The 27999-nt window shown below is 42.0% G+C and overlaps 2 protein-coding genes and 1 long non-coding RNA gene across 10 annotated transcripts; 1 reads left to right on the top strand and 2 right to left on the bottom strand.

Moving 5' to 3' along the window:
- Window positions 1–56: 56 nt before the first annotated feature.
- LOC119144181 (solute carrier family 35 member E2A-like) lies at window positions 57–14297 on the bottom strand. 4 transcript variants are annotated; one of them, XM_037379161.1, is made up of 9 exons: window positions 14276–14297; window positions 8288–8817; window positions 7433–7568; window positions 6215–6342; window positions 5318–5438; window positions 4914–4967; window positions 4202–4274; window positions 3321–3466; window positions 57–2160 (listed from the first exon to the last, which is right to left on the bottom strand). In XM_037379161.1, the coding sequence occupies exons 2-9, from the start codon at window positions 8610–8612 to the stop codon at window positions 1914–1916; spliced, it is 1230 nt and encodes a 409-aa protein (XP_037235058.1). In that variant the 5' UTR covers window positions 8613–8817; window positions 14276–14297; the 3' UTR covers window positions 57–1913. The 4 variants fall into 4 exon arrangements, with proteins under 4 accessions (XP_037235058.1, XP_037235056.1, XP_037235057.1 ...); XM_037379159.1 differs by lacking the exon at window positions 14276–14297 and adding an exon at window positions 10736–11650; XM_037379160.1 differs by lacking the exon at window positions 14276–14297 and adding an exon at window positions 9752–10729.
- LOC119144183 lies at window positions 13803–27999 on the top strand. Of its 5 annotated transcripts, none has more exons than XM_037379164.1 (9): window positions 13803–14320; window positions 14583–14655; window positions 15709–15862; window positions 18810–18955; window positions 20493–20669; window positions 21456–21569; window positions 24546–24632; window positions 26515–26662; window positions 27149–27999. In XM_037379164.1, exons 1-9 carry the CDS (start codon window positions 14301–14303, stop codon window positions 27178–27180), a joined length of 951 nt encoding a protein of 316 aa, XP_037235061.1. In that variant the 5' UTR covers window positions 13803–14300; the 3' UTR covers window positions 27181–27999. The 5 variants fall into 5 exon arrangements, with proteins under 5 accessions (XP_037235061.1, XP_037235063.1, XP_037235062.1 ...); XM_037379166.1 differs by lacking the exon at window positions 26515–26662 and adding an exon at window positions 24291–24396 and having other exon boundaries at window positions 27149–27233; XM_037379165.1 differs by lacking the exon at window positions 27149–27999 and adding an exon at window positions 24291–24396 and having other exon boundaries at window positions 26515–26616.
- LOC119144184 lies at window positions 15856–20483 on the bottom strand. Its single transcript, XR_005102980.1, has 3 exons — window positions 20084–20483; window positions 18791–18932; window positions 15856–16383 (listed from the first exon to the last, which is right to left on the bottom strand). It is a non-coding gene; the product is annotated as an uncharacterized LOC119144184 (long non-coding RNA).

The raw sequence follows: 27999 nt of genomic DNA, 5'->3' as shown, positions 1-27999 counted from the left end.
TCGCACCTGTTTGGTTCACAAAAAGTTTTCCAGCAATAGAAAAGACAAAACCCTGCTAGCTTTTAAAATTAAACTCAGTTGATAAAGGGGTTTACATAAGAACTGAGCTAGGCAACCAGACGGACACTTCTGTTTCTGTCTTCCAGCAAGAATAGAAACACAATGCAAACCAGACTACTTCTGACCACTACACTTAAGATTTTTGAAAGCATAACTACAAAAAACCCCACCCAACCTTTTTTTTTTTTAAAAAAAAAGGAAACCCAAAAACAGAGCTCTACCCCATAGTCCACAGCTTTTGTAAAAGTGGTAGAAGTACAAAGAAACAAAAACCCACAGACATCACATATACAATGATTAAAAAAAAAAAAAAAATTTCCCTCCCACTCCAATCTTTAGGGGAATATTCCCCAGGAAGCAGTCACATATGGGAGTGTCACCCGAAGTAAGCAGAAGCCACAGTAAGCACAGGCTATTCAAACAGAAGACAGGCTTCTTCAGGGGGACTGTGTCCTGGGACACATTTTTTTGCTCTTTGCAGTAGTTCACTAAAGCTACCAGAATACATGTGGAAAGGTAAGCGTGAGCTTAAACTTTGCAGGAGCTCCACTGGTAACTTCCTATTGGACATTAAGACCGCTTTATCCATGCTTTAAATGCCACACTGCAATTATTAAAATTATTATTAAAAAATCAGCTCATTTTGATGGTTCATTTAATTTTGTTACCAAAAAGCCCATTTGAATGTTTTTGTAGCTGCATGTGCTTTTTTGCCAAAAATAATACTTCAGAATTTTTTTTGAAAGGAACAATAAATTTTAATCGTTGATCTACCAGAAGACAATTTCCTTAAAAAATAAAACTTTTTAAGAGCAGCAGAAATAAAGATTAGCCTCAGTTTATGGTTAACATTCCTCCCTTTAGTCACCTCTCTTCCGTCTGTCACAGATACCTCAGATTCTTTACATAATCAGAAATGATAGAAATACTTTGCGCACAGGTCAGAATTATAACCCTGAGTTTCTAAAAGGCAGATTTTTTGTGCTCTTAGAAATAATACCCCCAAAATCGATTTATTTCCTCATAACAGAAATACATAACAAAATGCGAGAAATTAAAATGGTTTCTTATAGAAACAGAGATCCTGCTTCCTTTATCACCAAAATTTTTCAGTGTTTTTTTACCTCTAAGCAACTGCAGGTATTTAATGCCACACTCCATTTATACAGCGTATGTATATGCGTGTATACTTGCGTTTTTATATTGCCAATAATACACAATCAGGATGCAATATTCCCATGTTAAATTTCAGTAGAAAAACCACTTTTCATTCCTAGCTTTGTTGTCAGAAATAGCTGCTCATTGCTGCTTTGGGGCATGGACCCATTTCCATAGTTCGATTCAACTAAACATACACCAGAGTAAGTCACTTGTTGGGAGAGAAGGGGGTTCCTTCTTCCAGCTCTATGACGCACACAAACGATGCAGGATGCAGGCAGCACAGAGTAACAAACAACTCGGCATTTCAGTTACGCACCAATGTCAGTCCACTGCAAGCAAGCAGAATACAGTGATGGGTCCGCGTTTTCACATTATTTTGATGGGTAGGGAGAAAGGAATCATTTTTCCCACAAGACACTGAAGTTCTGTCTCTAATACAGGCTTGTACATTATTTGCAGTCAAGGAAGGACAATAAAGCCCACATTTACCACATTCTAAGACACCAAGTCCTCAGTTTCTCAGTACATCAAGGCTTACTGGATTCTTCCCATCGTTTTCTCTCTGCTTCAAGTCCCAGGCTTGACCTGCCACGAACTCAAAGGAACCAAATCAGCATCAACAGCTGACGAAACAACCGCTTTCAGGAAGACCTTCTTTGAGTTACACTAGGTGGGAAGAATAAACGGCCATATTAATCATACGGTTCCAAATCCTTGGAAATTAGTGGCTCTGTATCTTCAGCTGTACTTTGTGCGGATTGCGGAGCTGCAGCTGCCAGGCTGTGTATCGTCTCTTGCTGATGCTGCTTTGCCTTGTTATATAGTAGAACTCCAATTGTCACTAGAACAGTCCCAATGGCTGAGAGGCTTGTGATTTTGTTACCAAACACAATAATACTCAGCCAGATTGACAGGGCATGCTTCACAGTACTAGCAACACTGGAAAGGAATATAAAAATTAAGACCAAAGATAGCTTTCTCGTATCCCACACACCACCATGCTTTAATGTAGCCGGACCCCTCTTTGTTTTGCTTGCTTTTTAAACACCAACTCACATTCCACTTTTCCTCCTGAAGCTAGTACCAACACCAAATTGCTCGTATACCAGCACTCGTATCTTAATGTTAGAGCTAGTACAATAATTCACCTCAGGTTTTTGTCTCTTTACTTTCAAGTACGCAGTACAGTGTCAGCAATCAATTTCTAGCTAACAGGCATCCAGAAAATGCTAGTAGAACACTAGCAACATAACTATCATTTGCAAGCGTGCTGCTACTATTCAAGTAATATAGCGTTATAACCAGAAAAGAATCAATATCCAAATCACATCAGCAAAATTATAGCAAGTAGTTATGAAATTTCACATACATGTTAATATGAATATAGGCTTTTACAGCCTGTTACGTAGAGAAGACTAACGATGTCAGAATAAGCATGTGTGTAACAGCGAATTGTCACAACACTGTTGCAGGGGCACCCGAGAGTTAAGACAGCAGAAGCCTTTGGAGTTTAGGACCAGGATTACCCCAAAGGCCACCGGGCTGTTCATACAACCAACCGATTACTGAGTCAGAACTGTGTAACAGCCTAACAAAGCTGGCGGTAGCTGACAGCGTGGGTGGAAGCTGTCTTTAGAGAACACACAATTCCATAAAGACAGCCGGGGAAAAAAGAAATACAGAGCTGATTGCTCGTATCCTGTCCTGCGCCGAGGTGTACGTAGGGATTGGCTTATCACTGAAGCAAACGGCAGCTTAAACATGGGATCAAGGGTTTCGGTGAATCTGTCCAGTCTCATTACCCAGCTTTAAGGAACAACCGTTACACCTGAATACAGCACCCCTGCTAGTAAATGTGAGCACCTGCTCCAGAAGCTCAACAGCACATGTCAAATGCTGCTCTCCTCGCAAAGCAAGGGAGCAAACCACAAAGTTTTCGTGATTCCGATATGATGTTTTCTTCTTAATTTGATGCATTCATGCATTTACATTATTTATTTCTTTGCACAATACCTTTACTGCCTAGTTCTCAAGCAGAAATACCAAGCAACAACAAAAAAGAGAAAACAGTGTTCTTTATGCAAAAAATACAGTTTTACCTGAAAGTCACAGGAGAAATTTTTCCCATCAAGGCATAGGCTGTAACACTTTGTAGGTGGAACAAAACTCCATCTATTAAAAGTAGTATGACAACGTCTTGGTTGTAGCTGAAGCTCCTCCCACTCTTCCCAATCACAGGGACATCCTAAATAACAAAAAACAAAAAAAAAAAAGAGGACTTTTAGATTTCCTTACGAACTAAACTCAAAGTGGTTTTCCACCCAAGTAGTTATTATAAGCAGATATAGGTTTACATTTAAACTTCAGCAAAACAAATCCTAAAACATACAAGACATTTAGATACTAAAATTTTCTCCCCCGAAGAATATACTAGAAAAACAGCTCTCATCTGACTGAACTTGCCGGTGTGTTCAGCCTGCCTGTGAGACGTTTTCTTTTTTGAACACTGATGCACGGCAACGAAATGCCAAAACATGAAGGATACACACTGAACCTGATACAGTATACATACTTTAGCTCAATTTTGCTTTCAGAGTGTTGATACTCCCATACACCGCATGAGTATCAGCAAAAAACAATAAATATTTAAGATTTTGTTTTCAAGTCTTTATCTAAAACTTTAAATGCACTTAGACAATATTATGATTTGGTTTCAACAATCCTGAGAAACCCAGTCTTTCTGGGTCACTTGTCAACTCACGTCTATATTAAATTATTTCTTTGGGGGTGAGTGTGTGTGTGTGTGTGTAAAAAATAGAAATTTTTCAACCTCTTGGAAACATAAGACGAAATGTATTTCAGGGTGATTTGGAAAAAAAAAAAGACGACTGAAAAGTAAAAATTAAGTTTAACCTTAGTTGCACATTCTGCTCATAAGTCAATAAGCAAACATAAATCTGTGTTAGTGAATTCAAATTACCATGAAAAATATCCAAGCTGGAATAAGCATAACCACTGCAGCAGCACTTGTGTAGAACTGAAGCTCCGGGGCTCTACAAAGGAGAAAAATCAATGATGAAAACAATTAAAAGCTGCTTCTTTCCAAGAGCTGAACCAAGCCGCATCGTTACTGTATTTACAGATATCAGAATAATAAAAGCCATCTACCAAGCTTTGGGGACAACAAATTCCGCAATCTCTTGCAAAGATGGACTGGAGATAAGAGGCACATGTTTTCAAGACCAAAACTAGCATTTTATCTTGTGGTAAAATAAATACATATGGCTATAGGTGTATTTTACCACAAGATTTTACTCCTGGCTCACGCTCCACAGGTAAAACGGCAAGTACTGAAGTTCATTTCTGCGTGCCTAATTACATTAAGGGATGTTTTATGATTGCAGAGTAAGGACTTATTTCTGTGAAAAGAGGACTCATTCTGGGTAGGGTGGTTTTTTTTTTCCAGTTTTAGCCAATTACAAGACTCTGACCTACCACGGTGGGATCTGAGCATAGGGAAGGTTTTTTTCCCCCCAATAAAATGATTTAGGTTAAAGCTGCCTGTAAATAGTACAAGAAAAAAAAAAAAAATCACACCTTGGTGCAATATAATCCTAAATATATGGTTTCCTTATGACACTCAAATTCCATCTATAATCAAACCTGAAGTCTGAAGTATTTTTAATACTTACGAAAATCTGTATTTATCTCCACTGAGTAGTTTTTTTGAAAAGACATTTTGCAGACTGGGGAGAAAAAAAAACAAAACACCACCACCAGTTATCTGTATTTTAAGTAGGATAAATAAAATGAATCCGTGAGAAAGACACTTGTTTCCCTTAGATGGGTAGCTATGTTTTCTACACAGTATACAACTACAGTTAATAGTTTGATCTAACTCCTCTAGACTGACAGAGTTGTACTATTTTTTAATCTAATTAGTGCTAGCAGTTATGATAAAGAAACTATCTTCCACAAACAATAAATTTTAAGTATCAAAGTTGTGCACAAAACCAACTATAAGCAACAATTTTCTTCCATCTACCAATAAACAAATTTCTGTTATTCCACATATGCAACTATCATTATGCCTTACCAGTCCATGATATTAGTTGATAAAGCTGCTGAGAAACCTAGAATGTTGAAACTGATTTCGGTAGCTGTACACAGAGCTAGCCCACCCATAACAGGAATGAGAGAGAGATTAACCAGCAGTCCTGCAAATGAAAAGAAAAATTTAAATCTGTGTTTCATTACTGTACTTCCAATTACATGTATCAGATACTATATGTGAAAGCTTGGATTCCACTTTAACTTCTTTAGTTGAAAGAAAAAGCAACTTCTGTGACTCGATTTTAAAGTACAGAGGTTCTAAAATGAGATGTCAGACAACAGCAGGGAAGTCTCAAAAACAATACGGACATACACTCACTGACAAAAGTATCTCCCTTGGAGAAAAAAAAAAAAACAAACAAAAACACAAAACTCTTGATTTCTTCTTCTACCAGATGACAGCAGAAAATTATACTCTCCCTGTTCACTCCATGATCAAAGTACTCTTCTTCCTCTGGCCTACTTCAGCCTTTCGACATTTAGAATCACACAGCAATCTATACGTGGTTTCTGTATTACTCCTATGACTTATAGCTAGTAACAAGCAAAAGCTCTTCAAGCAAACAGCATGCAATTGCAAGCCAGCTGACCTTGGAAGAAGGAAAAGAAGGAAAACACTGAGCTTGAGGTACTTAAGGCTGCAATAATATTTTCCTGTCAGAAAAATTAACCTCAGAGCAACAACGCCCTTGAACAGCTGCATTAAAATAAATCCTTTTTTATTTAAATATACTCTACTCATTGTGTTCAAACAGAATGATTCTTCCAGCTGCATTTACTCTATTTCAGTGGAATTTTCTTGTCCATGGCCAACTAAGTGACCGTATTAAAAAAAAAAAAGAGGAAAAAAAGAATCACATTTCAACAGTGAAATACTCACCAGTGTATTCCCCTAATATCATCCGAGACATGATAACAGTAAAAATCGGTGCCGAGCTTTTAACAGTTTCTGCAAATGAAACTGCCACGTTTTTCAAGCTGACAAGACCCAAGACTACGGTTGCAAATCTGTAGTAGAAGAACACATGAAATTAAGCAGAAAGCAATGCTTTAAGAGCTACTCTTAGACATCTAGCATAAAGAATTGCATTACAATTTCTCCGGGTCTGAGTTTGAGCCAGAATAAACAAGAGTATGGGCAGGCGTAGCCAACAATCCAGCTATCAGATCACAGCAGCTCAAGTGAACGGCAGCAACCGCCAGCTGCACACCTTCCCCCCTCTGCACCTGCGAGGTGGGATGCCTCATATTTACTGCTTCCCACTTTGGCTTAAACATTATTATTTATTTAGCATAAACAATGACACCCTTGGGCAACTGTGCAATTTCTATGGATGTACTTCCAGGAAACTTCAAAGTTTACGTTTTAACACACTCTAACCAAGCCTCAGGTGACAGGGTTTTAAACTGAAGTTTTCAATAGTCAGCCAAAAAAGTAAAATTCTACCAATAAACAGTAATTCACCAAGGACATTTTATCATTTGTGGTTTATCCATCTTTAGTGTAAATTAGGTATGCTACATATGTACCATACTTCAAAGAAATTAAACAACAGGGCAGCATAGTTACTACGATAAAGCTACTCTGAATTAATCTGGACCCTGTTATCCTTTATCACTTTTGCAGTGCAGAGGAAACCAAATCATGTATTCTTATTCTCTCCTAGACCACAAACTGATAGAGTCCCAGCACACAGCAAATATTTACTTTTTAAAAGATAAACATTAATAGCCTGTATGACTTTTGAGGCAAATTGCTGGAAAAGGTGAGGGAACAAAGCATCATAATAAATATTAGTACACAAATATCAGCCTCAAAAGAGAACAGGAAGAAAGTAAATGGAAAGAGAAGTGTGTTCTTAAAGAAGCTAAATGTGATGGGAAGCCAAGCTAGCCAAAAAATTGACACCTGGAAAAAGGAACGTAGCATTTAGCAACAGGAACTAAAAATAAAATTATCCTGTGATTTTTCTGGGGGAAAAGGTAAATACCCCAAACAATTTCCAACCAAGAATGAAGACAGCCATGAAAACACAGCTTCTGTTCAGAACGCAATGAAGCAACCAGAGAGATCTCTAGGAAATATTTAACCATTTACCTCATTAATCCAACAAACAGCATTATCATGATGAAATTGGGTGGATAAGAGATGCGTGTTTTGTGTTGATACAAGCAGCATGGAACAAACATTTTTATACAGCCAATGAAGGTGGTTGAAAGCATTTGAACAGCACCTAAAGAAAGATGAGAGGGGGAAAAAATTAAAAAAAAAAAAATCAGAAGATGATGGGAACATGACGCATCAAGCAACATAAGAAAATTTCTTAGACAAACTTATGTGTAGTAATTTTAGCAGTTAAGAAACATGGCAACTACTGTCTAGAATTCATAAATTCTCAGAAAAGCCCCTTACTTCTACATCTGCCAGCAGGGCAACAGAATAAAACAGAGGTGGAATACACCTATAAAATCTGGTTCACAGATGAAGTGCCCTCTGTTTCCCCCTTAGAAAAAAAGAAATAAGCAGTCCATTGGATAACAGAGATCACACAAAGGCAACTTTCGCACTTCTACAGATGAACAAAATCTTAACAGCTCTGGAGACTATCAACCACTGACTCAAGATTTTACTTTTTTTAAAAAAACGCATGCTACCCTCCCAATACAGAAAAAAGTATTCACGTTTTTCTTCTCAAACACCATCTTGTAGCTCCTCTGTGAGCAAAGTTTCATACCATCTTTCAGCGAGCGGAGGAAAGGACAGTGTCAGAAGCCCCTTTACAGGCTGAGATCACAACTCATGAGTTCCCAGCCCCAAGATCCACCCCCACATCTCCTAACTAGGTCTTTTTCACTTCAATTGAAACCATTTTGTCCCTCAACTTAATACAGGAGGATCTGGTATTGTCAAATTACTTACTGGAATTAAAGTGTAAAAGAAAGGTAGGGTTACCTAGCATGCTGGGCTCTCCTTCCAGCAACGAAAGAATGTATTTGTTAAGAAAAAGAGTGCAAAAGCTGAAAAAAAACCACAAAGTGAGGTAGATGAGAGCATGAGAATTCCAGATGCCCAAGTCCGACTCAATGACTGTGGTCTCCGTGATAGTTATTTTCAGCACGTTCTCCTCCGGCACACTATCACTCCTAGCAATTATAAATTTTTCACTTCTGTTAGCAAAGAGCGAACCCAAATGAAATAGTGATTTTCCCTTCGGCTTTTCTTCAGGAGGGAGAGGATTAGGTTCCTCCGGTGTCTGAGCGCTTGTCACAGTCGACATGCTGCCACTAAGTTATTAATATTTGTCCTTAATACAAACCAACATTGACTTAGCACAGCACAGCAGTCCAACGAGACAAAAATATCATGTGATCAGTCTTTCATCTCCCATGGCCTGAAAAAGTGTACTTGGTCCTCCAAAGAACATCTTGCATAAAAAATAAGCTTCACATGCTTCTTCGTGTGCTCTATTCCATTTTTTCTGCCTAAGAATGAAAAAAAGAGAAAGAAGGAAAAAAAGCATGTAGCTCTCAACATAATGACATTTTAAATCCCTAATGCAGCAAAGATACCACCTTTCACTTGCAGTTTATGAAAGACAGAAAGACTTCTGTAGCTTGTCTTTCGGGTTGGAGTTTGCACTCCTAATATAATACCAAGATTACGCACTAAGTCCTTATCTAAGGGAGATTTTTTTTAGTTCTAAAGTAGCATGCGTACACACAAAAGACTTGACACGTTTTTAAGTTCTTTCTCCTCCAAAGCATGTCAACACAGCAGCCTTTTCAATTATAATTAACTCCTCTTCAAGATTCTACAGTTTCTTTGATCTCAGTCTAAGGTAGTCTCATAACCACTGAACAGAAAAATCTTCACAACCCAGAAAAGCTGGGCAGGAGCCTGCACTATTAGTACTAATTATCAACTCGAGTCAAAGTGAGCAATCAATAATCAAGGGCTAGTAACTTCAAGTGATCATAAACACCATTATCCTGGTAAATATGAGGTCTAAGTGAACAAAATAGGAAAATACGTCCAAGAGCTCTTCAGACTTGTTCTCTGTTTAATTACTTGTAAATAATGCAACATTAACTTATTTTGCCATGCGGTCCTGCTATAGCTTGCAATTCAGTATTAGCACTTGGAATAATCCTTAAAGCCTTTTCAAAAGATCTATCAGGAAAAGGTATTAAATTGCTTGTAACTAGAGCTTTCTCCTTTTACAAATTACACAAAATGTGGCAAGTTAGAGTGGAAGAATTGGGAGAACAACCACCACCCTGTGACCTTTATTCCTCTCAACTCATGTAATGTTAGTGAGTATCACAATGCTAACAGGTTCAAAGTCTGTATTAAGAAAGAAAGAAATTGCACCCGAGCAGCTTATCTGCAACATTAAAACATGCTACCGGACTTAACTGCTTTCTATTTTGCACTCTCTGTCTTACAAGCAAAAGAAAACAACATGAAGCAGGTGAGGGTGAAACGACAGACAGGACCTCTTGCTCCTCAGCAAACACACACTAGGGGAAATTACATTTGAAATACTTTTATCCAGGAGCATATGTGCAAGATAGATAAGACAGTGGAGCTTATACAGTTAAAAATTAATCCTTGTGGGGGAATTTAATCACCAGACATCTTGGAAAAGGTGTCTGAAATGATATTGTAATGCTACAGTGCATCAAACAGTGGCAGCTCAAGAAATAATCGATGGCAAGCAAAAATCCAAGAGTTGTAAGAAGACCTACTGCACCCACCCTGACTTTGTTAGCATGTGAACAGGTGAACAGGCTACACTATTTTCTTCATGCTTATTTAATGTCCAATGTGGCATCTCAACATAAATCATGAAGAGGTACTAAAGAGTTAAATATATCATGTCACTTTCAATATCCTGAAGAGCAGCTACTTTACACTAAAATTTTCCATTCCACATGTTCTCTATTTCAGTTATTACAGCCATGGAGAGAAGGTTTCCATCCCTATCCCCTTATCTCTTTCCAATTTACCAGGAAAGGAGGCTAGCAGCACACCGAGGTAACAAGACCCTCCGACACAGTCGCATTAAACCACATAAACTGGGTTAACCCAGTTTCAGCCAAAACTTTGAAGGAAAGCATGAATTCTTTAAGAGAATTTGTTAAGAAAAACAGATTCTTGACTCTTCCTCCTTTTTCAGATCTTAAAAAAAAAAAATACCCCTCTACATTCAAAACGGTTAGTTACCGCAACTTTGTGAATACTTTCTCTGTTTATACTATTCAAAACCAAAAGCAATCAAGCACAACAAAACTCCCACCCTCTGCAGCACTGCGGTATCATATTTGCTATCACTGAATCCACACATGGCAGGAAGCAGAATAGCAAATTAGAACAAAAGTACTCCCCTAAATTACTGACCTGCTGTCTTAAATCAACTGGAAAGTCTTAAATGGGCTGAAAGAGTTCTTCATCTGGAACTAATTCAGTCTTCCTCCCTTAAGACCAACCAGCAGCTGATGTTTACCAATAGATGAAAACGTGGCAACTGTTGGTAGACTGTTTCTCTTGGATTACGCACAAACATTCAATCTTCCAGCTCAAAAGAACGAATAGCACACTGTGCATTTTGCACTCTTCCTTCTATCTTCTCCAACTTTTAACCACGTTAGCAATAAAGATCTTATGTTAAAGGTGGAAAAAATATTGAGTATAAGCTTTGAGAGTCTCAGACTAATTCTGACTTACAAAGAGCTAATCACCAATTCAACAGCTCCCCGATTCCTTAAGCTTTAAGGCATCACATTCATAAATCTACTTGCATTCAAACTCCTCCTCCCTTTCTACTCAGAGCAACTCAAAATTCAACGAGAAATACATTCATTTCAAACTTGAAACAGGAGCAGAGAAAAACCTTTTTGCAGGAGACTTTTAAGAGCGAAGAAAATACATGAAGACATTATCTGCGTAGTCCTACTTGGTTTGATTACTAAATTGCTTACACTTGTTTTCTATCATGTGCAAGCGGCCTCCGTGGGAATAAACATTATTTGGCAGCCAGGCAGCCTACAGGACTCTATAGAAGTGACAGCTGTCCATCCAGTGCTTTTGCAGAAATGGTGTCACAGCTTAGCAAACATTCTCAATTAGCTAGCACCAGCTCATAGCTTCTGAAACAAAAAGCATCTCCCTTTGCTCACTCCAACCCCAGCAAGTGTTTTTGTGGACATGAGATAGATCAAAGCAGAGCAACTGCTTCTCCCCAACCCGCGAAATTTTAAGGCTGCAGGGAAACGGTCACTCTTAAACCACATCAGGACTAGTACACATCATCTATTCTTAATCCATACACATTACCTACACTTAGTTCACACCAGTACAGTTTAATCTCATCACTGTGAAAGCAGCATGTCTACAGGTCTCAGAAGAAAAAAAAAAAGCCGCCAAGTTTTGCAAAAAAAATGAACACAAAACCAGAAGCAACGCAGGTTAACAAGAACACACACACGCTGCATTTTTGCATTAGTCGTTTCGTAAGAAATGTTTTCCAAATAAACAGCTTCCAAAGAAATTTTCTAACACAGTTTAAAAGGGAGCAAAGTCAGTTTTCCTTCTCTGGTGAAGGGGAGGTCTGCGTCACATCCCCCTCCAAAACCAGAGAGATGTGAACAGTGAGGCAGCTGGTGAAAAATCGAGTTGCCAGTGCTCAACAACCGGCATTGCCCACACCTGGCCTGCACTGAGGGTTTCTGCTGCAAGTTGGGTCAGGGCAGCCATCCGAGCCGTCTTCACCCAACACTAACAGCACCCAGTCATCTGTAAAAGCAAGCATGACATGGGGAAACTGAGTTCTTTCAGAGCCATACTTGATAAAAAACCAAAACCCATTTCATTTCCAACTCTGGTAATCGTTTCAAGGAGATTATCACAGACGTGTCAAAAATCCTTGTAGTAGTATATACTTAAACTTCCTTTTCATTAAAAACTGCAGGTTTAACGCAAATTTTTAGGAAATTGTCAAAAAATAAAATTACCCAATGATACAGACAGAATTCAATATAACTAGATTCCTTCCTTAGAACTGAAGGAATAAAATTATCTCAAGATAACACATACAGCAACAAGAGACAAAGCGGTCACATGAAAGAGAAAATATAGTGTCTTTTCAAAATGACATCTACTATACCAAGACACAATTTATGATGAAAGCAAAGCATAGCATTTCCAGCACTACAGATTTTGTGCTCTTTACCTATCTATTGCAACCCTGGTTACGCAGAGTCCTTCATGATCCTTCCATAGAGCATACTAAATATTTTTTATAATTGGAATATATCCATTAGCAAGCATCTCTCAGGCGCGTCAACAAATTTCACATAAAATTCCTTTGTGATGCGGCTCACCTCAAAACTGCATCAAAAAAAGAATTATTTCTTAAACAGCTAAGTCAGTTCTTACAGTCACCACTACACGTATGACACCGACAGCTCCTTACTGCATTCATCCACCTATGGCTGGAAGCATTTTGGATTTCTGAATGGCCACCACCTACCAGCGAGGATGAAAAGCCCATACTACAGTTTTTCCAACCACTTGTTAGTACCTCTGTGTAGACCCTGTGCTACAGTTTTTCCAACCACTTGTTAGTACCTATGTGTAGACCCTGTGCTAGTTTTTCCAACCACTTGTTAGTACCTACGTATAGACACGTGCTTTTGACCATATCTGCAAAGAACTCCATAAAGTCATCTTTACACCTCACAGACAAAAAAGGAAAGCTCAAAAGATGTTGCAAGTGTTAGAGGAACGAGGACTAATTTAAAAGTGGAAAAAAAAAAGCCTTGGTGTGTGTTTTCCCTTAATCTACTATAAGGCAACACAGGTCACCCACACCTGGCTTCCAACGCAATGGAAGCATGGCATCCTTCATCCCAGGTAGAGCTGGGAATATTACCCCTGTTTTGCTAAACGATGAGGACAGCACCCAAGATGTTTAATAAATACAATCACAAAACTATTACCGCCTCCCATACAGAGATGCTAAAGGATTGAAATAGCTTAGTACTTCCTTGCACTGCGGCTGCGTTTCTTTCTAGTCACCATGTCCCAACACCTTCCCCCCTCGCCTCCAGCACCCGGGCAGCGCAGCAGACCCCGCAGACCCGTTCGCGCGGCCGGGCCCCACAGCCCCCCGCCACCCCCGGAGCCGGGGCCCTGCAGGGCAGCACCGGCCCCCCGCCCAGGGCTCTCCAGAGCGGCAGCCCGCGGCCCTGCGCCCGCGCCCAGCCGGCAGCGCTTCCACGCCCCGGGCTCCGCACCGTCCCCTACCTCAGCGCCGGCAGAGCCCGGCCGCGGCCAGCCCCGGGCGGGCCCAGCGCGCAGCCCCAGCCCAGCCGCTCCCGGGCCCACCGCGGCCGGCCGGCCCGGGCCGCAGCGGAGCACCGGGGCTGGGCCCGGCCCCGCCGCCGCGGGCAGGGAGGTGGGGCCCCGCCGCGCACCGCCCCGCGGACCCGAGCGGGAGGGCGGGTTCCCCCCGGGCCGGGGCCACCCCTGCGGGGCCGCAGCCCTGCCCCGGGAGCGGCGCTGCTCCCGCTCACCGCGGGCGAGGCCCTTTTAGGGGGAAAAAAAAAATAAGAAAAGGAAAGGAAAAGGGGCTACAGGGGACGCGGCTGCGGGCGGCGGCCGGCTGCAACCCGCGCAGCCCCGCCGGGCGTGCCACTCGAGGCCGGCCGTGCCATCGAGCCCGGCAGGAGCCACGCTCTGGTCGCAGCGGCGGCCCCAGGCGGTGCAGGCCGTGGCGGGCGCCCCGGGCCGGGCAGGCGCAGGCCGCAGGCGCGGGGGGCTGCGGGCAGGAGGGCGGACAGCGGCCACCGCCGCGCTTCCCGCGCGGGACGGGGAAGTGACGCGCCGGCCGGGCGCCTGCCCCGGAAGTGCGGGCGCTGGGCCATGTAGGGCCGTTACCGGAGGGGGACGGCGCCGAGCGGCCATGGAGGGTGCCGACGACAGGTAGCGGTGGGGACCCGCAGCGCTCCGCGCCATCGGGGACGGAGGGAGGCCGGGCGGAACCAAGCGCTGGGCGGGGGGGCGGTTCTCAGTGACACCCCCCCCCCATCCCCGCGTTACCGGTGGGAGGGGAGGGGGGCGTAGGGAGGGGAGGGGCCTGCCCCCCCTCCCCCCCCCGGGCGCCGCGGGGTGGTACGGCCCGAGCGGGAGGGCAGGCTGCCGTCACTGCCAGCCGGTGATGGTGCCCCCTTCTCTCCCCCTGCAGTGGCGCCGCGGCCCCCCCCCTGCCGAACCTCACCCCCCGGCACCGGCAGCTCATCCCCACGCCCTGCGGCCCCGTGAGTACACCCGCTGCCCCCCCCGCCCCGACCACCGGGCCGCTCCCCGGGCCGCTCGGGGGGGTGCTTTGTGCTGGGCACCCCGCGCCGGTGAAGGCCCGAACGCAGGCGCGGGGGGGCGCCAAGGCAAAGCTGGGCCCAGGCCGAGGCGCCCCGGGCCTCCCCTCGGCGCCCGGCCCCCCCCCTTCCCCCCCTCGGAGCCCCGTGCCCCCCCTTAGCCTCCCCCTCGGCCCCCCGGAGCCCAGGTTACCCCCTTTGAGCCCCCCTCGGCACCCCGGGCCTCCCCTCCAAGCGGGGCCCTCTCTGCCGCCCACCCCCCACCCCAGCGCCCCGTTGCTTCCAACGGGTGGTTTTGCTTAACCCTCCCCGTGTTTTCCAGTGGGGGGCAGGTAACGCAAGCAGAGCCCCCCCCCGCACACGGGGATCACGGCGGAGGCCACCACTGAGCAGGGCAGCCCAGAGCTGTGCCACCCTCCAGTCCGGCCTCCCAAGGCTTTTTCCCTCCTGCCAACATCCCAGGAAGGTGATTTTTGCAGCTAGCCTGGTGCAGTGTCGCTGTCCCCACAACTGGGACTGTCTGGGGTGAATGGAAAGAAAAACAACAGCCCCCACCATCCCGCCCACGAATGCTGTGTATGTTATTCAGAAGAGTGAACCTTTCTTTACAGTGTTCTGAAGTCTCGAGGCGGGGCGCTGGGAAGAAGTTACTTGCTGAACGTCGCTATGTTTTGCTAGGCGTGTACATGGGCATTGGCAATCGTGCTATCGGGAGATGAAATTGGAACATCGTAGCCCTTGTGAGGCACTGAGCAAAGTAGAAGGCAGTCTGTAGGTATACTCCAGAAAATCTAGGCTGAGAATTACAAAATAAAGTCCGACTTCTCTCTTCCTCAGCGGTTTTGGAGTTGCAGTTCAATTGTAGCGAGCTTCTCTTCCTTTTTCCAAGGAAAACCCCACGCTTGCACCATTTAGCCAATGTGCTTTAACATGTGTCTTAGGGACAGCAACTAGTTTATTCTGCATTACGTGTTTAAAAATTTTCTTCCTTTACAGATAAAACCTTGTTCAGAGCTATCATTTCCCGTGAAGATCTACTTCTGTGTCACTATTTTGTCTCTGCTAAGTGTAATAGGGCTAACCATAGAGACACTTGTTCGACAAACTGAGGAAGATTTCACCATTTCTCTTATTCAGTTAATTGGAGTTGGTAAGAAACATACTGTTTCTATTTCAAAACAAATATGTTTTTTCCCAAGATAGTAATGAAGCAGCAACTGAAGTTTCTTATGTCGCTCCATTTAGCCTGATACATTACACACAGAATCTTCTGCTACGTTAGCACTAACCAGCTAGATGCTTTTGCCATTGTCGTTTTTCCCAAGGAAAGGATCAGTAATAGATGGGTGTCATCCAAAATGTGTTCATGCATGAATAGTGTGAAAAAATATTCAGGTTTTAGGCAGTTTTGCTCTGGTTGGTTTTCTTACTGGCATTTCATTAGGTAGATGTGACAGTGATTTTGCTTTCAGACAACTGCCGCTTTATGCAAAACATACTGAATGTTCAGCTGTCCCAGAAAGAGCTTACCGTTTCCCATTGGAATGTCTCTGCTGGAACAGGGTGGGGAATTCAGATGTCCACACTCCAAGGCTTGTACAGAACGTACATCTTCTGACACGAACTATGCTTATGCCCAAGTTGTAGCTGGTTTCAAGGCACCCTCTTACACTGCAAGAAACCAAACACACACAGTCTGATCTGAAACAAGAAAATGTTAAGTCATCTTTTTGTGTTAAGTTCCTGCAAGGATGTTGCTTCACCTGAAGTATTTTAATAAAATAAAATAAGTACCTCATTTTTTTTAAAGCTCTTCTCTTTTTTGTCCAATAATTTTTGTCCAGCCGGCAGCAAAATTCAAACTTCCTTGGGTATTTCCAATTAGAGCTTCAATAGAAACCTATGTTCATATTCCTGGGTCTGTTTGTATTAAGTAGAAATGAAACTTAACATGAAAATAAATACAATTGTAAGTATTTTAGGGGAGTCCTCTTCACTGGCTGTAGCAGGTCTTGGCTGTTGGCTAGCTGGCCAAAAGAGTGTAGGAAATAATAGACTCTGGGGGGTGTTTAAGACCTTGTGTACGAGAAGGACATGCTAATCATAAGCAGTCATTGCTTTCCAGCTTTCATGCTTTCACCCGCAGGGAACAAAGATAATAGATTTATTCCAGATTCTATAATTAGACACACACAAACAATACTTTTATTCCAAAACTCTGGTTTGATTAGCAGCTTTTCACACAGGACTCAGCATACCAACAAAAATTGCAATGTGAGAACAGACCATTGGTGCCTCCAATCTGTCACACTGTTTTTGTTAGCAACCACTGTTTTGTGCTTCAGAGAAAAATGAAGAACCTTCGTAATAAACCAAATGAATCACCTGATGTTATAAATGGGGAAGTTGAAAGCATGTTTGCTAATCTATTTTCCCCCCTCCTGCCTTCTGTTGATACTAATTAGTATTCTGTGCTGCAACACACACGGGAAGAAGTGCAAGCCTCCCACAAATGTGTGGTTTTAATCAGGAAAAATCATGTATTTTTAACACATTACTTCAGATTTCAAAATTTTAATGTAAATGAATGTTGTTTCAACATATTAGTCAGTAAAGATAACATCATTCAAGGAACATAATAAAACTATGATGGGCTTACCTTGAGATTTTAAGATGTGTAAGCTAACCTCTATAAACATGCCAAAACCATGCCATGTTTTCTATAGGGTAGACAAGGACTGATAGAACTGGTAATAGTTCTTTAAGGAAAAATAGATGCCCTGGCTGTAACAATCTCTTGGATTTACCACTAGAGATATTTACTTTAAAGAGGGTTTGGGATTTAATTTATTGAAAAAAGGTCACTTACCAAAACCATGGGGATGGCCTTTATTTCAGTAATGTGCATATGCTCTCTCTGCAAAAATCTCAATGCTCAGAAAAGTTTGTTTTAAAATAGTTTATACAGACGACTACTGCTTGAGCAGTCGAATCTGCAACACAATGAGATACTGTCTTAAGTCTTTCAGGTCTTCCTGAGGTCATAATCACACCAAAAATTTGCATGAGTCACTTTGTAATTTGCCAAACATTTTCGATTTTCTCAACTGCTGTTAGTAGAAGTGAAAAAGGAAGTTCATTCACTAGAAGGTTTGTTTAGAGACTGAAGTTATTATGTTACTTTGAAAACTTCTATGACACTTTGTCCCCATGTCCCAACCTAGCAAAACCAGATTATTTGATGTACAGAATCAAGGAAGTAGCCCTCTGGGAAAACAAATCTATTGTTACTTTTTCTATGATAAGAATTAACTAGTGTTTTCAGGAGCATCCTATATAAGAACAAAGCACTGATTGTGGTTTTATGGAAGGAGAGCCTTTTCCTTATTTCAGCTTTGTCAAAACAGTGTAGAGTTGAACAGTGACAGCTAACTGTGTTGAGAGTGGTGGGATTTGATGTATTTTATAAAAACAACTCAGAACTTCCCTGAACCAGTTCTTTTCTGGACTGTTGTTTGCAGGGTGGGGTGTTTCAAAATTTCCACAACAAAAATAAACTGTTAGGATTCCAGTCTGTCTGCCTGAGTTCTGTTCACACAAGCCATTTGTCGTGGTCAGAACCACACAATACTGTAGAGGTGCGCCTAAGAGCAGTAAATTGCTTGTTAGTCACTTGAATTACTCTCACTGGTAAGATTATGTAATTTCAGTTCTTTAATAAGAATGGTGTCACTTCATTTAATTCAAATATACTATTCAAAATAATGTTCAATCAAGAATATGTTAATAGAATAACATACCACAGCTGCCAAGTAATTGGGGTAGCTAATAGGTTGCCATTTTCAAAGTGTTACTTCAGAAGTAATTTAAAAATCTAACAATCTTACTTCATTTCTGTATACTAAACACAGGGGAGGGTACTCATTTTACTTATCTGATTCAGGCCCCTTGGCAAGAATAAAGATACGCTCTTGACCGAGGAGCCTGTTACACGGTTTTGATACTTCCATTCTGTCATCCGGATGGAGCGTACTGAAAAACTGCACTCTGTGCAATCTGCGTTCACCTGGTAACTGACCTTTCCTTCTCCTTGCCAGTGTTCTGTGTATACTATGTGACTAGAGGAATCCTGCAGGAGAATCGCCAGGAGCTCATCGTCTTTGTTCTTTCCATCTTGCTAGTGATGTTCCGTTCCATTGTCAACTTCACAGTTCTCTCTGCTGAACAAAAGCCGAAACTCCTGGTTAGTCTCCTGGTTTTAATTAACTTTTCTCCACATCTTGGATTTGAAAATCTTAGAAAGGCAAGATGTCTGTGATGGGGCCACTGATAACAGGCTGAATTATTCCTACCATTGAATTACAAAATGTGCACCTCTGCGATTGCAAATCTGTTTCTCTGAGCTGTTCTGTGAGTTTCTTTAAGGCACTATCTGAAAGGAACATAAATATCAAAGTTTACTCACACAGGATTACCACAGAAGATATCCTCCACTTCACCCACTCTGCTTCAGATTTCGCTCTATGAAATGACTGGCCTAAGGTCACGTAAATCTAACCTACACACAGAACTGGAATCTCAAGTCTATATGCAGGGATGTAGCCATCAGCCCCACATGTGTTTTTATGGTAATCTGCTGCAAAAAAGATACAATGTGCTAGGGTTCCAGATGATCTTTGCATTTCATAACAATAAAACCTAATACAAGGGTTGTATTCTGTGTGTTACTAAGGTTAGTAGTTAAACTTCTGCTTGCCGTGCTTCTCAGAAGTTCTTCCCTTTTGTGGGCACACGTTTATCGCAAATGTGAGAAAGAGGTTCCTTGCTGTGAAGTCATCCAAAAATTATTCTTTGATACAAGAGATGGCAACCAAGCTAGGAAGATGCCGCAAAGCAGAATTTTCCCATTCAATTTACCTATCAATTGTACATTTAGTTAAACATACTTATCTACAGCAAACTGGGTGGTTAGGGTCAATAAGGAACAGGTATTGGAGAGATGCAAATTCCTTTAAGGTACACATCCCAGTCATTGGTTTATATATTAAACAAGAACCTCAAAGTAAAGCCTGGCATAGATGTACTACTAAGGACTTTTTTTTTTTTTTTTTACTACTATAAAAGTAACATGAATTACTGTAACTCTGGCTTCCTGAGCAAAATTTCTGAGCCAGAATAAGGCATACTAGTATAAATACTCTCAGATGGATGTAATTATGAAGGACATTTTACCTCTTCAGCCATCATTAAAGCAGCAGAAGTTTAGTGTGGATGCCAGCAAAGTTGTGGATACAACCCAAACTAAAATTTGATGAGTACAGCATTCAGAATAACCCACTGTCCCATTGAAATCAATGAGGAAGGTTCTTACCAGTTGGTTTGTGCCACACAGGATGCTTAGAGCCAGTCTCTATCAAGCAGTTTCTTCAAACTGTATGAATAAAACCTCAAACAAAACCTTGTTAGAAGTCATTGTGATATTACAGGGAGTGCAAAGGTTACGTTTCTCTCAACAGTTGTAGAACTACATTGAGGGTAATGTAAACCAAAACAGCCAAAATGAGTTTACTGCGGTTTACCAAGTGGTTGCAACAAATGGCAAAAATCATGGCCTGATCTTGGCCACTTAACAGTGCGGCAAACTGTCATCTTTAATTGTTGTTTATTAAAGGAGTTCTCCTTACTCCTTTGGTCTTTTGTTTCCAGTTAGAAGATTTAAGGTTAAAGACTGCCCCTGTTTCGGCACGGCCAGTCACATGCTTATTTCTGTTTCCCATCAGGCCCGGTTCATTCTGATCCTCTTGGTTGGCTCCTTTGATGTGATCTGTGCCATCATCCTCATTCAGAGTCAAAGCATGATGGCCTTTCGAGTAGGTGGTGCTCTAGAAAGCCTGCAGTCACAATACTTCATGCTGAACCTCTGTTTTTCCATGTTGACCTTTGATCTTCAGGCACAGGTACAGAACTTTCTCCTCTTGGCTTTCCCTTTTTTCCCTCCTGTTGAGAGTATCTTAGACTAGCTGAGCTGAACCATTCACTTCCTAGAAGAATCCTGCCTGTATCTTACCTTTCAGGTAAGATCAGCTAATAGTGGTCATCTCTCCAGGTGTTTGCTAGAGGGAAGCGTAGTTAAAAATCCATAAAAATGAATCAATGTGTATTTTATCATTAACCCGCCCAAAAGGAGAACTGACTTATTTTGGGGAAGTATGTCCCTGAAAACAATTGCAGCCAGAAGCTCCAACTTCACATGGCCTCCTCAAATGAGAAAGGTTATCACTGCACATCATCTCAGCCTGCAGTCTCTTGCTTTCCAGCCATCCTAGCCGTCTCTTACATCTGAGAAAACTATACTGGGATGGGAGGGGGGAGCCTGACCTAGCAGGGCAATCGGGGTGAGACAACAACCTGGAGTTACAGATACGTGAACCCAAGATCTGTTTAGAAAGGAGTTCTTGCTTCTCTACACCATCCTTCATTCTGAGTTACCACTGTATTACGCTTTACCTGGGGCCCACCTTATTGTCTTCCTCGTTCTTTGTTGTTGGTAATGTGGCATGCAGGGAAGCATGTCTGTCCTAGTGTCCTGTTTTGTACTGCCTGTCAGTTTCTGAGGAGAAATTTTAGCCTTTAGACCTGTGCCCAAGTTAACTGTTTCTGGGAGTTTCTGTCAAATTTATTTTGGTGGACTGTGTGGTCTTAAACTAATAATTTTACCAAAATCTTTGCCTCTTCTCTTTCAGCTCTGCTTGTGTGTTCTGCTGATAAGCCTGCACGAGATCACCCTTCTCCATAACATCATCTCAGCAACAGGGGTTCTTTGGGCCTGCCTGAAGGTGACCATTAGCATCATCGCAGTAAGTGTTACGCTAACAGCGACACTAGCAAGGATAGTCAGCTTCTGAGACTACAAGTTCTCACCCTGGGCAATTACCACAGCCATCCCATTCCACGTAAAACTGCTAAGTGGCAGGGAGCCAGAAAGGATCCCAGCAGAAAACAAGAGCACCAACAATAATGAAGTCAGGTTTCTTATAAGTCTGTGCCTCTCTCAACTGAGCATACAGGATGAAACAACGTCACACTATCGGTATTCCTTTCTGAGGGCCATTGTTCTATTCCCAGTCCTTGATCACCTACTTTAACGAAACCTAGGGGATCACAGTATCTTCAATATTTCTACTTCTCTGACAAGGTTAGGGGAAGCTGGCAACAGTCCTCCAAATTATTACAAAGATGGATATACAGACAGAGTGAGACTGCATAGGCCTTATATTGTTAGGAAACCACACCAAAAAGAAGAGTGGTCCTTTATGGGGGCAGCTTCTTTAAAGGTGAGTGACGGTTTTCAGGTTAACATAAGGATCTGTGAACTTGAAATGTAGTTTTTCACGTCAGACAACTTCCTCTGAAATTTTGAGAGCTCTGTTCCAGGAACAATTGCAGAATCTGGGCCAAAGTACATCAGATATCTAAGTCTTTTACTACCAGGAAGGAGCGTAGGGGGTTTTGGGTTTATTGGTTTTGGTTTTTTAGGCTCTTTGAGTGTTTGCTTTAGCCACTGAGATGAGTTCCTGACCGCTGAAATACAGTTTTCCAAGTGCTATTACTTTCCTTGCTGAAAGTGGAGGTAGCACAAAGCACTGTGCTTTTAAAATACTTCAGTAACTTCAGGTTAATAGTTGCACAGAATCATGTTTCTCCTGGACTTTGGAGTGTCACGGTCACTAACAGCTCTCCAGCAAGGAAAAACTGAGACAGGACTGAGTGTGACACCTAGGAATGCTCTTTATAGACCTTTGTGAGGCACTGGATCTTTGCTTTTAGTTAAAGTGTATCAGACGTGGAAAGAAGGGAGTGATCAGAACCATGTCTTTTCCTGCTAGGATTAAAAGTGTAAACCTTTCCGCTACTTTTCCCCTACCATCGGAAACAAAGTTGATCTGACCGGTGGTTTATCGCGGATGATGTGTTCTCTGCTTCTCCTTGATCTACCTTTAGGCATTAAAACCAGCGCTGATTCTTTTAAGGAAAGAAAGAGGAGTTTCAGTTAGATGGTCTTATGTCTAAATGTACATGGTATTCCTTATGCTTTCATCAAGAGCAAACAAGTTTCTTAATAGTTCAACTAGTAAATGTCCTAGGCATAAGTACATATTCTTGCCCTTTGCTCAAAACAGTCTGCATTAGAACTACTTGAAAGCTACTTTTTACCCTGTCTAGGTACATTACTAACTTCTCTACTGGAAAAAGTTAACAGCTGCTGGCCTAACTAAGAAATAGGAAATGTAAAATTAGTGAAAAAATAATTTAGTGCCGTATTTCAGTAAGTGGCAGCACTGCAGGCAGGGTAACCGCAACTTAGAAAAGGCAGATATATTTCAGGAGCCTGGCAGCTTTGCATCCAAGGTAAAAACGATTCTGTCTCAGGCTAGAGCATGTAGAGAGTTTGACAAAGGGGTGGCAATAGGAACTCGTTTTCTGTACCCTGTTCAGACAAGTTTTTCACAATCAGCTGCTTGCAGATGATGCAGTAGTAGAGAAACACGTATCATTGTCTTGTTTGGTACTCCCAGAAACAGCACCTGCTATGAGGTTGTTATGTAAGAAAGGCAGGAGGCATACATAGTCCACCAGAAAGTATAATAGAAGGGAAGACTTGAAAATGCCTCGTACACAGTCCTTTCTGTTCACCGCGGTATCTGAAAGCACAGCTAAACCTCATGCTCTTTTATTTCTGGTTTGATGCACATGTCATTTCACATGGGGATTATTCATTATTTTTCTTCTGTTTATATACATGCTCTCCCACTTACTTTAGTGGATTTATTTATGTCCACTGTTTATTTTCTCTCCTTTCTCCCATTACTTACTAATTCTCTCTTCCCCCCTCCTCTTGTTTCTCAGCCTTTGCTTTCCTTTCCCTTTTGGTCTTATCCTAAGACGAGCACTGTGCAGTACCACAGAAAATGGAGACAACAGTAGAGGTGGCAGGGAACAGACAAACTCCCTTAGGGGAGAGACTTACTGCTTTTGTAGAGGTTCATATATTGACAACTGCAGAAGGATTGGTCTCGGGGCGGGGGGGAATCTCTGGTTGATCAGATTCATCAAATCATCATAGCATTGATGCAGTTACTGCCTTAATTCCCAGTGACTCAGCTGTTTTACTTTCCTTTGCTCAGACCTGCCCTTCCAGTTCAGGACTGCTGAAAGTTGCTTCCTGCTGGAAAGCAGTCTGCCATTTCTTCTTTCCAAAGTCCCAAGATTAATTGTGAAACAGTTCTTCTGACAGTTAAATCCTCTTGCTTCTCCCCCATTTTAGTTCTCAGTGACTTTACTTCTCTGTAGTAGAAACAAAGGTGGAGAAAAAAAGTCACAGAGCGCTTTCAATCTGTTAGCTATGAAAACATTAATTTATTAGAGAAAAATTTGAGCATACCCAAAGAAAAAGTGCATCAGGTTAGATACAACTCAGAAGAGTCAGTGCTTCTCCATTTAAGCTCGCTGGGAGTTGTACTGTAAGCATTAGAAGGCAGAGCTCAAGAGGATGCTGAAATGGCTCTAATCACGCACAGCTGTCAGAATGTGCCCATGAAGCAACCAGTTCTGATTTCACCAACATCACTCCTGGCCCAGCTCCGTGGAAAACAAGAGACCATATTTCCTGCTGGAAAAACACAGGTAGGGAAGGCAAGTGGAGAACAAAGTTACAACTGAGAACTCAGCTAGACCAACACTTAAAATGCTATTGAAAAATCAACTTTATATAGCCTTTATAGAGTATATAGCAACACCTTATAAAGCTGTATATGTTTTATCTTATTTTACAGATTTTAAAAGAACTGAAACCTCTAGTGTGGATTTTTCTGAGTCAGAATGTACCTGAAGTAGTTTATCTCATCTACCTGCTTTACACGGTAATTCATCAAACTCGGGGAGCAAGGCTGGAGGCCTCCCTCTTCATTACTGGATCCTTGGGCCCAAAACAGGGTGCCTCTTTCCTGAGCATACCCCTTCGTTAAAATCAGTGAGAGCAGCACACATGTCCTACCTTTTCAGGAGCAACTTTTCAAGACGGGAACTGGGTCAAATTGCTCTTGAACTGATTAGTTAGAGGGAGAGGCTTTGGAAGTCTCTGCAGCTGGCCAAGCATCCAGAATGATTAGGGAAAGATGCAATAAAATCCTTCAGTACAAGATACGCAGCTCCTCAAAAATGCCTCCCCTCCTTCATAAGAAGTCTCAAGTGGTGCCAAAGCATTTGACCATCTGCAGGACCACATTACATTATAAAAGATTTCTTGGGCAGCACCCCCAGCTGTTGATCTTGATGTAGCCAAAACAAAAGACAGCACAAAGCCAACAAACTCCAGTGTTAGGCGTTTTTTTGGCACTATAATAGCGATAAAGCGCTTATCACTGGGGCACCCCAGCACCTCCCGCAACTCATGTGAAGGAGGTAAGGAAGAAGGGCAAGGGCAAAGCAGATTGTTCATCATGGGAAGGGTCTGAAGTGCCGATAGCAGCCAGTGTTTCTCATACTTCATACAAATAGTCTCCAGATACTGATAAAAGTCCAGTGGCTGCAGCCATCCAAGTCCTTGGGGTTCTACTTATTAAAGCATGCAGTCAAATCAGGCTCTTCCAATTATTCACAAGCCTGTTTGATCTGGCAAAGCACAGGACCACACACTGTCTTTGGTGGCTATACTTTACTCGTATTGCAGTATAGGAAGAAAAGTACAGAGGGTGGCCTCTGACGTAAGAGTAACATCAAGTAACAACTTGAAAATAGCTAGGTCTCCTTCCATTTTTGCACGGTAACAACCAACACGCAAGAGTGACCAGCAAATGAGGGCATGGACATGCAATGCAATGCTCCTCTGTGCTACAGAGATCTATAATACAGCTGCTTCTCCAAACCTATGCTTTTTACCATCTTTTATCTGACTACCGGAAAGGCAAAAAAAAAACCAAAACTGCACTTACCATTAATTACTTCAGCTCTGAAAAAGCTGCTACACTGACTCTATAAAGCAGCTGCTTAACAACCCCCTGCAGTGTAAACAGGAAAAGTGGCAGAACTTAATAGACAAACAAACTAACTGCACCAAGATTGGCCAGGACATCCATAACCTGCCTTGATTTGGCATATAACACCATTGGGTTTGTTAAATCAAAGTAGTCGAAACGGTGCTTTTTTAAACCTCATCTTGATAATCGCTAGGCCTGCTGGGGCAGTGACTCAAACTTTCAATGCACTAGACAGCTGCAGGATATAAATATTGTTGCTTTTAATGAAAAGTTGCCATTTTTCCTGTGTCAGACCTCTCAAAAAAGCACAGGTTAGGCAATTACTAGTATCATAAGCACCTTAATCAGGCTAGCCATGAAATGAAAATGCGGTCATGAAGCTGGCCTCTAGACACGTGTGACAATAACAGTACAATGACATCCAGGGGACATAACTTCATTCTGTATTATATAGTGGAAAGAAACACATTAAGATAAAGTCTGTTTTCCTTATCTCCAGCTTAACTGTTTTTTCAGTCTGGACACAATACTGTTTTTATGACTTCAGTGACTGGAAAGTATAATGCATTTAGCTAGAGTCAGTGTGTAGCCAAGGAAGCATGTAATCAAAGAAGTAAGACGGTTTAAAAGTGATCAGTTCCCCACCCTATCCCCCCAAATACCATCTAGCTACTACTTTCAGAAATGTGGTGGTTGGTTGCATTTTATGGCTTCAGGGTTTTGTGGCATTAGGTGTTGATTGTTGTATGTCTCCATTTTCCTGCAGGTGATAAGGGAGTGGGGCAAAGGGAATTCTTACACTCTGGAAGCTGCTTTCATTACCGGCTCTTGCATTTCTGTTGCAATAAAATCTGTTTTGTTTTGGGCACTGATTCATGTCTACCGCAGCTTTGGGCAGGGGCTGAGAGAAAGAAGTAAGTACTTAAAAAGGTGAATTTAAGTACGAAGGTTGTAGCCTACTGTATCACAGTCACAATTAAGTAGAGAGCTTGTCAAGCCAGGAAAATCGTTAGGGATAGTCACAATAAAAGGCAGATCCCTAATGACATCAAGCACTACTGCAACCTCAGAATTTACTGGCCTGACAAGTTTCAGAAGCTTGGATGGAACATATGTGATTTCTCCCTGAAGAAAACTGGCATTAGTCAAAGTTGCTTCTAACCTGTGCAAGAATTGCTGCTATCCAGAAAAACAGACCTGTGTGGAAAGATCTCCTCTATACAAGATACATGTAATTTTTCTTCTTTATCATGCTGTATAACTTTCATATAATAACTAAGAAAGACAGAATAAAGAGACCTAGAGACCCACTAATCTTAAACTACCCAAACTTCCTTTTACATGAAGAACATAAATGCTGCTAGGCATTGGTGTTGACTGATCTTCCTTTCTTCCCACAGTGTTTTCTTCCTATGGAAGGATCGACTCTTGAGCATCCCCCTTGTGTTGTATCTGCAGCTCTTACAGAGTGAAACCATAGCCGGGGAAGTTCTGATCAAGTACTTGCATTCAGGATGTAAGATCACGAGTCAGTTTTGCAAAGGTAGAGGAAGTTGCTCAGAAAAATGTCTACACATTTCTTGGTTCGTATCGTGCTAGGGAACGATCGCAGTGCAGCTGGTAACTTAGTTTAACAAGCAAAGTGTGCTCGGGAACTGAACAGTAATCCTCTCAATTCAGTGAGTTTTGCTGACAGGACAACACATCTTTCACTCCTTGTTTTCCTGATGTTGCTTTGTAACTGCAGGAGGTTCACAACATGCATGTGAGTAGAAAATGTTGTTAATATAAACACCATTTTTCTGGATATTCACAAACATAATGAAAATAATTTGCACACCCATCTGATATACCTGAGTCTAGAAGAGGATTGCTCTACCATCGTTTCTCAACTGAGATCTGTTGTTGAACAGAGGGCAAGCCCCGACATTTTTATGACAGCTGTATTGCCTGATCTCCACTATGGCTGTATGATGGCTTAACCCCAACAGAATGGCTAGGGTTCTTGGTCCTCCTCTGACTTCAGAATATTTCAGTTTTTAATTTTTTTTTTAAAATCCCAGCTACACATGCAAACTGCACGATGTAATTTCATGCCTTCCTATAGTGTATCTAACCCGTGTGCCATTTCATACACCAGGGTGACTGTTAAAATAAGCCTTTAATATTGTAATTTAAAAGTTTGGTACTATATTGATTGGATCCTTTTAGCTACTGGCTGCCTATTTTTTAATAAAGTGTAAACACAGTT

This window comes from Falco rusticolus, chromosome 3 (assembly GCF_015220075.1).
Source record: "Falco rusticolus isolate bFalRus1 chromosome 3, bFalRus1.pri, whole genome shotgun sequence".
NCBI classification, from domain to species: domain Eukaryota; kingdom Metazoa; phylum Chordata; class Aves; order Falconiformes; family Falconidae; genus Falco; species Falco rusticolus.
Note: the sequence above shows the minus strand (reverse complement) of the source record. Positions and strands in the feature narration are given on the sequence as shown.

Excerpts from the sequence above, each read along its gene's own strand:
- LOC119144181 (XM_037379161.1), bottom strand. The coding sequence starts at position 8,612 with ATGTCGACTGTGACAAGCGCTCAGACACCGGAGGAACCTAATCCTCTC. Across the intron at positions 6,343-7,432 it reads CTGTTTGTTGGATTAATGAG|ATTTGCAACCGTAGTCTTGG; the intron begins GTAAATGGTTAA and ends CTTCTACTACAG. Across the intron at positions 4,968-5,317 it reads TCAACTAATATCATGGACTG|TCTGCAAAATGTCTTTTCAA; the intron begins GTAAGGCATAAT and ends TTTTCTCCCCAG.
- LOC119144183 (XM_037379164.1), top strand. The coding sequence starts at position 14,301 with ATGGAGGGTGCCGACGACAG. Across the intron at positions 14,321-14,582 it reads ATGGAGGGTGCCGACGACAG|TGGCGCCGCGGCCCCCCCCC; the intron begins GTAGCGGTGGGG and ends CTCCCCCTGCAG. Across the intron at positions 21,570-24,545 it reads TGACCATTAGCATCATCGCA|ATTTTAAAAGAACTGAAACC; the intron begins GTAAGTGTTACG and ends CTTATTTTACAG.